The 13998-nt window shown below is 36.5% G+C and overlaps 1 protein-coding gene across 2 annotated transcripts in view; it reads left to right on the forward strand.

Moving 5' to 3' along the window:
- The first annotated feature begins 531 nt into the window (after window positions 1-531).
- The window catches only part of LOC107590506 (sodium-coupled neutral amino acid transporter 4-like), a 32760-nt gene continuing 19293 nt past the window's right edge, over window positions 532-13998 (forward strand). Inside the window, exons 1-4 of one of the 2 annotated variants that reach the window (XM_016279271.1) lie at window positions 532-594; window positions 12725-12854; window positions 13059-13146; window positions 13257-13372. In XM_016279271.1, coding sequence (XP_016134757.1) covers window positions 12760-12854; window positions 13059-13146; window positions 13257-13372 — 299 coding nt within the window. In that variant the 5' untranslated portion in view covers window positions 532-594; window positions 12725-12759. Of the gene's footprint in view, window positions 595-6811; window positions 6910-12724; window positions 12855-13058; window positions 13147-13256; window positions 13373-13998 lie in introns of those variants that run through there. The other variant, XM_016279270.1, reaches the window with a different exon arrangement.

Here is a 13998-nt window from a genome sequence, read left to right on the forward strand (position 1 = left end):
TTATTGTCATTAACAGAACAGAACATCATGAACTGGTTATGACTAACTGAGATGTGTTTGTCTGTTGACATAAAGTTTTTTTGTTGTTGTTGTTTTTTTCGTTTTCTATATGGCAACAACAGTTTATGATCAAATTCACTATCCAGACACATCATGGCGCCTCAGCCGTCTGTCATATTCATGAAGTTTTTGTGCGTTCACTCCGGGTTGTTTGAGGCCCAGCATAGTAAAACTGGTCAAAGTAAACATTCCCTTGCTCACTTACACAATTTAAACAGTGCAATGTCATGTTTCTGAACCAACCTGCGTGCCCGGTTTCAGTTGAATGATAGCCGTCAATCATTTGAGTCAGATCAGTGTGTTCTAGTGTACATAACTGAGCTGTTTGATCTTATATTGCATTATGAATTACCTTATATTCAAGTCTACACATTTAACAAAATATGTTCTAACAACATTTTCCTAACATTCCATCATCACATGATGGAAATTTCCACGCGCTCCTCCCAGCCAGTCAAACGGGTCTGATCTCGTGGAGCGCCGCCAGTTTCTCTTCATCCTGCGAGCTTTGCGCGGACTCCTTGAAGGATCCAGGTGGGTTCATACACACAGACACTCATTTAATATCAGAATGAAAGTGAAACACTGATGTTGTGCCTTTGCAGCATCACGGTTTGGCGCTGGCGCGAGATCCATCAGAAGCATCACTGAATGATAAAGGAAACCGCTCTCAATTGCTATTATTATTATTTCACAGAACGTGCACTTATATTATACGTATTACTTATATTATATTAATGTTTGTAAACATACAAATTGTTTCAATGCTCCTGAAACGACAAAAGAGTAACGTTTGTCTTGTCTGTATTTTTTTGCGCAAATCACATTCTGAGTCACGCACGCGCGTGCAAACGTTAAAGCAACATGTTTGAAACATTATAGCGCGCATTTGAACGATATATTCCAAAAACTGTGTTTTCAGCGTGCATTTAGAATATTTTGGGGAACAGTATTGTGTTGGCTTCACGCACACAAAGCGTTTGTGTTTGGCGCGCGCCGGAGCTCGTTGCATCAGTCAATCAATCCAACCTGCAGCTTTAAAAGCTTTAAAAACACACGATGCGCAGAGTTACTCTTATGTCAAGTGTTTCATAACATTTGTATGATTTTTATAGTTCAGTGCCTGGAAGACGTGTGTTTGTGATGCACATCCTAGTTTGTGGTGAAATGCCATTAGAAAACGGCATGCAAAACAAACGAACTTTATAAAAGGAACACGTTTCAGCTTTACAATTGTTTGCAGAGGAAAATATTGTTCCTGTTTTATTTGCATTTACATGTATGCATTTAGCAGACACTCTTATCCTTTATGCATTCAGCAGACCCATTTAGCCACTTACAAATCAGGAACAAAATCCACCTATTCATTGTTATATTGATGAGCATGTATGAGTAGTTTTAGGAAGTTGACTTGCTTGCTTGCAAAACTACATTTAAACACTAAACTGGAAAAGTAGCAGTGCATAAGAATGAGAACGAGTAACTCCATGTGCTGCAGTTGTAATAAGGTTTATGCTAATCCAGAAAATTCTGCCCACCAATGCTGAACTCATTCACACACACACATTACACTGGATGGACCTTTAATAATTCATGAGCGCTACAAGTAATTATTGTCATTAACAGAACAGAACATCATGAACTGGTTATGACTAACTGAGATGTGTTTGTCTGTTGACATAAAGTTTTTTTGTTGTTGTTGTTTTTTTCGTTTTCTATATGGCAACAACAGTTTATGATCAAATTCACTATCCAGACACATCATGGCGCCTCAGCCGTCTGTCATATTCATGAAGTTTTTGTGCGTTCACTCCGGGTTGTTTGAGGCCCAGCATAGTAAAACTGGTCAAAGTAAACATTCCCTTGCTCACTTACACAATTTAAACAGTGCAATGTCATGTTTCTGAACCAACCTGCGTGCCCGGTTTCAGTTGAATGATAGCCGTCAATCATTTGAGTCAGATCAGTGTGTTCTAGTGTACATAACTGAGCTGTTTGATCTTATATTGCATTATGAATTACCTTATATTCAAGTCTACACATTTAACAAAATATGTTCTAACAACATTTTCCTAACATTCCCATTAAGTTAGCATTTTTAAATGTTTAAAAACAAAACAAAAATTAAGGGAACATTTTGCAAACATTATGGGAACGTTACTTTTGAACGTTCTCTGAACATTCTAAAACAAGTAGCAACATTTAAAAAGTGTTAGACGAACGTCCAACTAAAACGTTTGAGGAAAAAAATGTTCCATGAATGATGTATAAATAATGTTTTTATGCTAACATTTCGAGAACGTTATTAAAGACCGGATAACTTTTGAGCGAATGTTACTGAAAGAACATTTGTTCATAACTTTGAGAGAACCTTGCCAGAAAATTCTGAGAACATTCGCTATTAGCTGCGTTATTACATTTAGAAATTTAGCCTAAATAAATTTAAAGTGAAACTGACGCTAGCGGCGTGTGTGAAATAAACTTGGGCTCACAAACTGTCATTCTGCATGAATCTTAACGTTTTGCGTGCTTGATGTAAATTGCATTATAAAAGTTGCTTTGGAATATAAGTTGCATCACATTTCAGATGATAAAAAAGCTATCTTTATTCCAGTAATTTTTCTGAAAATAACTGTATATATCACCGCGTAGTTATTTTTGATTGCAATTCAAAGAATGAATGGTTCAATATCATGGGTTCAGTGTTTTTTCCAATAATGAAAGCGCTTCAGAAAAAGAGCTGATTTTTGGACCCAACTGTAATTTTGGTACGAACTCGATGACCGAAATAACCTCGGAGAACAAACACGGATGAAGCCACAATGTTCCTGTCATACCGAGCCAAAGCAGAGATGCCCAGAATTTCCAATATCGCTTAATTGGCCTTTGTCAGCAGATTCAAATTGGACATGATGTTCATGCTAATTATGATCATAATTATCAGTAGGTGTCTTTTTATGAAACTAGACTTTTTTTGACCATGGAAAATCTCAGTGCTGCAATGCTACAGTGTTTTGGACAGTTGCCAAAACATTGATATATGGTTACTTAGTAGTTTTTAGCACAACACTAGAGTTTTCTGGGTGGTTTTTGACTGCCTCACTTGAAAAAAGTCTATCCTCATGTCTCTAGATATGGCTCTGTCATCATTCATCCTCATCTTTCATTATTTTCAACGCGAGTAGCTCAGGACAGTCCATTATGTGTTCTGCTACGTCACTGATGTCACAAGCAATGAGCAAATCAATAGACTGATAAGATGTTGGACAGAGAGATGAAACCAAGGACATGACAACCAGAAAATAAACATCTGAAACTCTTTGTCAGGCTTTTGTATTTGCAATTTATTTTTTAATCAGTCAAGCAGTTTTTGTAGAGGTCAAGCACCAAAGGTGTGTAGCAACGTATTTTCTTTCTATCATTTCTGCTGGCGGTCGGGGGTGGCAGAGTCTTAACTGTGATGAAGAATATCTCTTTGGGTTTGAGACTTTAGTCTTTGCAACTTCAGGGATCTTATCTATGCACAATCAGCTTGTAACACTCCAAAGAGAAAGGAAAACTTGAAATCGCATCATATGACCCCTTTAACATGTAATGCATCAACAAATTTGTTTTTGCAACATTTGCCTTGAAACTAAACTAAATATGCAGTGAGGGCAGTTTGAGAACTGCGCCACCTACTGAAATCAGAAAAAATACAAATTAATTTTTTTATATTTACTTTTTAATTTTTAAAAAGTCAATATTTTTTAAATATTTATTAAGCAAGTATATGTTGAAAATGCAATGCAAGTATGAGAGTCTGGTTTCAGATTTAATGGAGCAAAGGTAAAGCAGCGTTGTGAGATGATGGAGGTTCCTGGTGTCTGTCTTTCTGCTGCTTGATATATTTTCTGTAATGTAATCTAGAGCCGTACGAAGGGTCGGGCTGGATAATCTTAGAGCTGAAGGAGAACTTGAGTCCTGCTACCAGCGCTCAGAAAAATAATAGCACTGAGAGCGTGTAGGTTGACGGTTAAATCTCACAAATGTAAATTGTTGTGTGTTGCTTGGGACAGTTTGTCCAGTATTTGGATTGCTGTTCTTGGGCAGGAGTGTGGAATGTTTCTTCCCAGTGTGGCATCTCTCTCATCATTCCTCTTGTTTCCATGACAACCACTCCCACACCGACGACTGCGCAGACGGTGATCTTTTGCATGTACATGCTGCTCCAAGATACTATGTCCTAGAAGCCACGAAAATATCACGAGAGTTTGGGCCGTTTCCCAACGTGGTTCCTGGAAGCACACCAGCAGTACACATTTTGAACGTCTCTCCTATCTGAGCCGTCTATTTCAGGTCTTGGGGCCTTTCCTAAAGAGCTGATGAGTTGAATCAGATGTGTTTGATGGACGCTTTTCATATTTCCAGGGTTGTCAGAAGCAGAAGTCATCATAAACTGTGGGTAGCAGTTTGGGAAACTTTGAAAACTTTCCTATTTGGTAAACGTTCCAGTTTGCAATTTGAAAAAACAAAAAAACACCAATAGTGCAACAATACATTGCATTAGTCAGAAGAGAGAAAAATGTAAAATTTGAAAATTTTCACATTTCAAAATTACAAACACTCACTTAACTAGTTTTCTGAAACTGAATGCCAAGGTCCAAAGTATAGTGTTATATAAATCTACATTAATTTTAAATGGAAATATAAAAAGCTTGGCTACACTTTAAAAATGAATGCTAAAATCTAGCAAAGGGTCCATTATGAAGATTTTGAAGAGTGTACTGTAGAAAAAGGGTTGGCAACACTGGTTTAGAGTACATTTTTGTTGTTGTTGGCTCTCATTCTTATAAGAAATAGTGTCTAAATAACAAATAATTATGGGTTAATTTTTGGGGCACTGGTCGAGTGCTTATTTCAGACTCTGAAGTGTTGGTTTGTTTGAGGGTGAGATATTTGGATTTATTTTGAGGTTGAAGCAACTAGATTTTTTTTCTGTAAAGTTTATCTGTATTTTTAGCAAATTAGTTAGTTAATCTATTATACAGTACTCTGTGAGTGTGAGGTGTTGTGTTTCTGTGGAGCGTTGTGTGTTTGACCCTTGAGCCGGAGCTGCTGATTGGCTCGTGGTGTTGAGAGTGTTGAGTGTCTCCGTATAAGGAAAGGCCTCTCGGCACAGGAAGGCTCTTTCTCCTTGAGATTGGAGCACCTGCATCAAGACAGTAAGATTGGCTTTTTACTCTGGCTAGCATTTTACGGTCTATAACACATGACGACATTCAGACGCAGTCATGATGTAGGAGTTGAAAAGCCCAATGTCCATAATTTGTCTTATTTTGTGTGTAGCAAGTTTTTTAAATGCATCACCTTGAATGGCTGGATTGCTTTGACTGGGATTATATGTTTGGGATGATGTGGCATGCTGGTTAAAGGTTGCTGGTTAGATCTTCCCAACCAAGTGTTGCTCCAGGGTGGTTTAGCCAGTAATAAGTTCTCCACTTTGAATAAAAGCAGCTGTTAAATGGCAAGTTACAGTACTAATTTTATAAAACTCAGTATTTCAGTTGGCACTGATGGATTTTTCAATGACCAATATTGATATTTAGAGATTTGGAGTACTGCTATCTGATGTAATGATAACTTCATAATACAAGAAATCAACTGAGCACATTTTACACAATATTTACTTAAATATTTACTGAAATTCACCTATAATTGGGAATGCAGAACCATTGGTGGCCAGAATTTCAATTGGGATTAATGGACTTTTTTTTAGACATCTGGAGTGCTGCTATTGGATATAATGTTGATGTTGAACACATATTTTACACAATTGTAACCATAATATTATCAAAAAAAATTCACAGATATTTGGGAATGTAGCCCACTAGTATATTGGTGGTCATTATTTATATAACATACAAAAACATTATCTGAACACATATTTTACACAATATTTACTTGACTATTTACCAAAATTTACGAATAATTGGGAATTGGTGGTCAGTATTTCATTTGGCGCTGATGGATTTTTCAATGGCCGATACTGATATCTAGAGATCTGAAGTGCTGGTATTAGATATAATACTGATCTATAACTACATAATACAAAAAGATTAGCTGAATATGTATTTTGTGCAATATTATGTGCAAAATTCTCCAATAATTGGGAATATATCCCACTAGTATATTGGGGGTCAGTATTTCAATCAGCGTTGATGGATTTTTCAATAGCTGATATTGCTATCTAGATGTCTTGAGTGATGATATTGGATGTAATGTTGATTTATAACTACATGATACAAACAAATTAGCTGAATACATATTTTCCAATACTTATTTAAATTTCTTTCAAAATTCACCAATAGTTTCATTTGTTGGTAAATTTTTGGCACTTCAATGGCTGATATGCCAGTAGGATTTCTGATCTGAGTTGAATGAAGTTTCGGTTCGTCTCTGGGTTTTTGATCAATAACCCCAGAGTGTGTGTCCGTATGTGTGTTTGCACACACCTCAGAAGCGTATGCAGATTGGCGACTGCTGGTTGGCATCCCAGAGTGAGTCTTCAATATCTGCGTCCATGAGGCCGAGCAACCCCAGATTCTTGCCCCAGTGCAAACAGAAGTTGATGCAACACGTCGCCTTATCTCGAACTCATTTCTGGAAGCCCATGTGCCCTTCAGTGACGCAGGTGGGGGGAGTGGGGCGGAGCTTCGCTCTGAGTGGTTGACAATAGGAGCGTTCCGATTGGATGACGTGGGCCCTCCCAATGCTCTTTAAAGCTTCCACTCACCTCCAGGGCTAAAAACGAAGCTCATCCTTGATCTGTGAGCACATCTAGTGTCCTGCGTGTTACCGGCTTTCATTGTGAGTAACCAAACCACCATTAATACATTATAAGCTTGACTTGAATAAGGAGATCTGTGGGTTTTGCGTTTGGTTGCTCAGTGTTGGTGCTTTAGTGCATGTGTGTTTGTGTGTGTGGTCTGCGTCCAGCCGACAGACTGAAGAATGCTGGTTCAAGCACAAACACAGACATTCCCTTTGAAGAGCGAGTGTTTCTCGTCGTAAAACACTCAGGTCAGCTCCAGCTGCTTGGAGACATTCATGATGACAGCACAACTAACTTAGACCGGTTTAAGGCCAGTCCACACAGGTTTCACTCGAACTGCATGTTAACAGTTTGGTTTTGATGGTTCTATTTTGTCGTTTCTCCAAAATGCGTGAGATGCATGAGATTACAGGAGAAATGTCTGAGATGCTGAGGTTCTCCATTTGATGTCTTTGCTGTCATGGACAAACGATTGAGGCATTTCATCTACTGATTTTCTGCTTTGGGCAGAAATAAATCCAAATGAGTTTTGTTGGGTTGAGAGCTGCTGCAAATATGTGATTTGAGACTGACAGATCTCGGCGTTTCTCAGTGTGTACTGGAGTTAAAGGTGTGGTCATATTTCATTAACAGTGTCTGTTTGGGTCTTTTGCAGCAGAATTGTCTCCTCTTTGCTGGTTAGGCTGGTTTTACAAGGCTGGAGTTTGTTCTTAGACTTGATGTCTTTCAGCTGAAGTCACATGTTTAAATGCTTAGTTCAGACTAATGAACCAGAATTTTCTGTCATGCTATGCTGCACTCTCAGAAAAAAAGGTACAAAAGCTGTTACTGAAGTGTACCCTTTTAAAGGATACTAATTTGTACAATATAGGTACTAATATGTACTTTTTAGGTGATAACATGTATCTTTAAGATACTAATATGCACCCTTTAGGAGTAAAAAAAAGGTAAAAAATTTGCCTTTTTAAAAGGTTTTGCCCCAGTCACAGCTTTTGTACCTTTTTTTCTGAGAGTGTATGAGTCATGGTAACGTTATTTACATTTATTCATATAGGATCAGATCTAAAGGTACTTACAGTCGAGGAATATGTAATATATATTAACAAATAGTTTTGTTTTTGCTGTAAATTTTAAAAAATGTAAACAATTATGTGGCATTGCCTGTTTTTGATAATCCAGTAATTGAAATACTTGGTACAAATAAACGGTGCACTGAAAAAATTGGAATAAAACAATTGCTAGTAAATTCAAAGAAAGTTTACAAGGCTGGAGTTTGTTCTTAGACTTGATGTCTTTCAGCTGAAGTCACATGTTTAAATGCTTAGTTCAGACTAATGAACCAGAATTTTCTGTCATGCTATGCTGCACTCTCAGAAAAAAAGGTACAAAAGCTGTTACTGAAGTGTACCCTTTTAAAGGATACTAATTTGTACAATATAGGTACTAATATGTACTTTTTAGGTGATAACATGTATCTTTAAGATACTAATATGCACCCTTTAGGAGTAAAAAAAAAGGTAAAAAATTTGCCTTTTTAAAAGGTTTTGCCCCAGTCACAGCTTTTGTACCTTTTTTTCTGAGAGTGTATGAGTCATGGTAACGTTATTTACATTTATTCATATAGGATCAGATCTAAAGGTACTTACAGTCGAGGAATATGTCATATATATTAACAAATAGTTTTGTTTTTGCTGTAAATTTTAAAAAATGTAAATAATTATGTGGCATTGCCTGTTTTTGATAATCCAGTAATTGAAATACTTGGTACAAATAAACGGTGCACTGAAAAAATTGGAATAAAACAATTGCTAGTAAATTCAAAGAAAAGGCAAATACGTTGAATTAAACTTGAAACATACTCCAACTCATGCATTGCTGTAAAATCATTCTATATTAATGCATTGAGTTGCTTGTCAATCATAAACAGCCAGATTAATGAATTACTTGGCAGAAGTGTTTATTCTGATTTGTATTATTATTCAATGAAACATTGGTGTGTTTTAACGAATTGCTGTTGTTCTCTAGAAGCAGTAACTATCTGAATGCCTAACAGTCCAGCCGTAGCATGAATGCACACAGTAAAACTGTTCTCTGGTGTGAATCCAGTAAATGCACCACATCTGCGTTCATTCTCAGTCCTGTGCAATATTTCCATGAGTCTATAGTTTCTCTGGTTTCTCTGGCCGTGTTTATGAATCCTATCAATGAGGGCTTTGTGTCGGTGAAGAGGAGCATTGTGGGTAATTGGGTGTAAGAATTGTTTGGCGGTGTTTTGGCTTATTAACTGGCTCATCGGAGTCTTATGTAATGTTCTCCGTCCTGCTGGACGCTCAGGAAATGGTTTTCAGGACTGTTTGTGCCTTGCATGGGCTGGAAATAGCTGACCTGAGGCCAGTGTGCGGTGTGCGCTCGTAGCAGGTGTGTGCCGGCGCGCTGCTAAACGCGGCTGATTCCAGAGCTAGTGCGTCATGGAGCGGATCAGACACAGATACATGAGTCCTCAACCTAAACACTGAACAACACAGCCTTTATGTGGAGCTGGAGCAAAACACTGAGTCCTACAGCAGCACTCAGCAGGGAATAAACGCTGAATCCAGCAATAGTAACGTGTGTGATTGTAATGATAACATATCACTGGCGCTGTCTACTAAACTGTGTTAGTGGTTAAAGATCTGAGCTGCTAACTAAAGACTCTCGGTTCAAACCAATGTTATTTTAGTATCATTGACATACTATATTATAGTTTTTATTAGTATATTTTCTGTTTTTCTTTTTATGTTTACATGTATGAATTTCATTTTTGTTTCAGTATTTGTTTATTTTAGTACCATTTTATTATCACCTGAGAATGAGATATGTTGCCTGGGCAACTAACAGAAATACATAAAAAAAATTTCATTGTATTTTATTTCAGTTAAAGTTTATTTTATTTCAAGTACCAAAAAAAAAAAAAGATTTAAAATGTTTAGCTCAGTTTTTGTACTACTATTATTGTACTACTACAACTACTGTTGATTTGAGCTAATAAAGGTTGTTAATATACAGTATATAAAAAATGTGAAAACTTAAAATTTCTAAATTAAAATAATTAAATGAACTGAATCTAAAAATAACAATCATGGAATGAAAACTGAAATAAAATGAGTAAAAAGTGGACTAATAAATTAATATAAATTTTTTTTAATTATATAAAATATTAAAACTAAGTAAAATAAAAAATATTGAAAATAAAATAATATAGATAATACAATATATAATATCATATTATATTGAATAAATTAATAAATAATAAAAAAATTATTAACCTTGTGGCTGATAATAGATCAGTGTTTCTCTCTCTCTCTATTAATGTGCAGTTAACTTGTTAGCTCAGACTAGGTTAGGGTTAGGGATGGGTACCGAAACCCGGTATTTAATCTAAAATTAATTTCATTAATTTAATTATGAAAGACCGGAGTATCGATAAGCTCTGACATTAACGGTTCTGCTATCGGTACTGGAGAAATTAATAAAACACACATACATTTATTATTGCTATATATACATTATCTTGCAAATTCTATCTCACCAGAGTCGCCAGCTGTTTTTCAAACATTTGTCTATGATGCATTTTTGCTGTTCGCAATTCAGAAGAAAGATCGCGCCCACGCGGAGGAGCTTCAGCACGCGCAACATGAAAGCCCTGTTTAATTATGATAGAAGAGAGAACTAAACATTCAAACATCTGCTTACACTTTAGGCCTGTGGCTGTTTTATTAAGCTCATTTAATTTTTTTTATTTCGATTTTGGCTTCTAAGGATTATACAAAAGAAGACATGAAATAAAGCTATTAAAAACTAGCTGCGTTTCGCATTGCACAACTTCTTTCCCTTCACAGCGGTGCGCATTCGTTCCTCCCTAAAACCCAAACTTAACGTCAGAATCAGCTCAGTCGGTGATTGTTGTAAAATGTCGTCTTTACTGCTGCTAAATTGCGGGACATGTTTGATAATAAAACGTTGAAAGCACAATCCGCACAAGAGACGCTGTTCCTCAGGCTGAAATGTGTGCGCGCGACACGCTCTAAAACAGACAAACAAATTACACTTTGAGCTTCAAGTGCATGTCCAAACGATCAAATACACACACTTCTGAATAACGTTATAGCTTTAATAAGCATTAATCTATCAGTACATACACTGAAAACTATGCAGTGTTCATTTACAATAGATTTCTTTTGTAGGCTATTACTTACCTGAACAGAACTTAGTAGAACTTCGTGGAAAAATGACAGCACTGTTTATTTCATTTCATTTGTATATTTGTTTTATTGTATTTGTCAGTTTGTTTTACTTTGTTTCTTTGTTCATGTTCTTACTGTATCTTATCTTATGTATAAAACACTAAAAATGCCTGCACACTGGTGCATTTACAAATTGATGTTTTATATTAATTTCATTACATATTTATTTTACATTTCAGAATATAAAGCAATGTTAATTCAGCTCTTAATTTGTCATATATATATATGTATAAAACAAAAAGTACCGATAAGAATACCATTAAAGTACGACAAATCGATAAGCCGTATCGGTAAGAGTAGTAATACCGTTAAAACCTTAACGATACCCATCCCTAGTTAGGGTAGGGTCGAACTAGAGACTTTCTGAGGCTGAAAATAGAAACTGATACAGAAAGAAGAACTAGATGTTCTTTTATGAACCATCAGCATGTTGGAGCCATGGCTTATCAGTTATTGAGCTCATGCAAGCTCAAATCTGGCTTGTAGCATTTCTTGATCTTGTTTCGTCCATCTCTCATGCCAAATGCAAGGTCTATTTTGCCATATTTGGAAGATGTTTTGCATTAAAGGTCCCTCATAGGTGCTGTGGTGCCTCAACAGACCACTGTAGATGGAGGGTGACGTCGATCTGTGTGTGTTGTCCATGGGTGAAAAATCATGTTGCTGGTGGTCCTTGAAACTGGTGGGCAAAGAACCAGAAAAATGTCAATAATGCAGCAATAACTTGTCTGTCAGACAGATGTTTTTGTCATTAGACAACGACAAGGATGGACCCAGAATTGCATCGCTTGTTGAATGTTGAATCAGCCAATATGGTAATACATTTAAATACAAGCGTTCAAACAATTAAAAAATTGGTGGAAAACAGCAGGCCAGGCCGGATTTGTTTTGTGTTGAGGTTATATCGATTGATTTATCACAACATGATCAGAGTCTCAGTCAATTAAAGGTCCCTCATAGGTGCTGTGGTGCCTCAACAGACCACTGTAGATGGAGGGTGACGTCGATCTGTGTGTGTTGTCCATGGGTGAAAAATCATGTTGCTGGTGGTCCTTGAAACTGGTGGGCAAAGAACCAGCAAAATGTCAATAATGCAGCAATAACTTGTCTGTCAGACAGATGTTTTTGCCCAGATTTTATTGTCATTAGACAACGACAAGGATGGACCCAGAATTGCATCGCTTGTTGAATGTTGAATCAGCCAATATGGTAATACATTTAAATACAAGCGTTCAAACAATTAAAAAATTGGTGGAAAACAGCAGGCCAGGCCGGATTTGTTTTGTGTTGAGGTTATATCGATTGATTTATCACAACATGATCAGAGTCTCAGTCAATACATTTGATGTTGATATGTTGACTTGCTTTAGCAGGAGCGGTTCAGGGTCACTTGGCACGAACGTAGGACTAGTTAACCTGCCAGAATTTGGATACATGAACTCATTCTTTATGATTTAAAAAAGTCATAAGTCATGAAGACACTGGGAATGATGTATTGATCTTATATTTGAGCGTCTTCTTGATGTCGATTCCAGCTCTAACCAAATTTCTCTGGTGCTTCTTCCAGTTCTTTTCCCAAAGACGAAATCCTCTGCTGTAAACATGGACCGTCTGGAGCTGAAGAAAGTGAGCATGGAGGCGGACGATGAAAGCAGCGTGGACGATCGCTTCACACCCATCGATTCAGAGAAGGCCAGGTCAGAGTCACTGCTGTGTGTGTGTTTCACCCTGACGCTGTTTGATGTCCACATGCAGAACATTGTGACGCATAGTTTGATGGAAAATGTGGACATATGCTGTCATATTCATGCATCGATTCATCATGTAACCGCAAACAAACAGAACCTGTGAAATGCCTTAACAAGGTGTCTGAATTCACGTGTTCGTACTGTCGCTTACAGCCAGTTTCTGGATGAGGACGACGCAGAGAGTCAGAAGTTTCTCACCAATGGCATCATGAAGAAGAAGAAATATGATGAAGAAGAATATGTAAGATTTTTGTACTGAAACTCATTAGCTTATTCATTCTCTCTCTCTCTCTCTCTCTCTCTCTCTCTCTTTGTGTTGATTAACCCTATCTCTCTCTCTCTGTCTCTCAGCACCCGGGTCACACATCGTTTGGGATGTCCGTCTTTAACCTCAGTAATGCCATCATGGGCAGTGGAATTCTGGGTCTGTCCTTCGCCATGGCCAACACCGGCATCATACTGTTTGTGTGAGTATTTGGATAAAGTATAAAGTGGGAGGAGCATGATATAGAACTTATCAGCATGGCTCATGAATATTAATGATGTGCCAGAACTTTCAGCCAATCCTAATCCTGGTGTCTTCGCTTCTTTCTCAACTAAATATTTAGTGTAATTAATTAAATTAGGTTATTTTATTATTTGTGTATAAATTTAGTGCAGTCACCCTAATTGAAATCCTCATTGTTTTTTTGCCATATTTTTTTTTTGTTGCTTCAAATAAATATAATACAAATTTAAAAATAAATAAAAATACTTATAATAATAAAAATATATATATAATGATTTCAAAAGTTTTAATAAACTTGCTATGGTCTACTTGTAAAAATATAAATTTATTTATTTATACTATGTTTCAAATGTTTTAATTTAAAACAATAAATAATATAAATAAAATAGTATACATATTATAAATAAACTATTAATCACATCCAAAATAAAAGTTTGTCTTTACATAATATATATGTGTGTACTGTGTTTATTTATATATATATATATATATACAGTAGGTACGGAAAGTATTCAGACCCCCTTAAATTTTTCACTCTGTTATATTGCAGCCATTTGCTAAAATCATTTAAGTTAATTTTTTTTC

The sequence above is a fragment of the Sinocyclocheilus grahami genome, unplaced genomic scaffold (assembly GCF_001515645.1).
Source record: "Sinocyclocheilus grahami isolate Dianchi unplaced genomic scaffold, SAMN03320097.WGS_v1.1 scaffold129.1, whole genome shotgun sequence".
Lineage (NCBI taxonomy): Eukaryota > Metazoa > Chordata > Actinopteri > Cypriniformes > Cyprinidae > Sinocyclocheilus > Sinocyclocheilus grahami.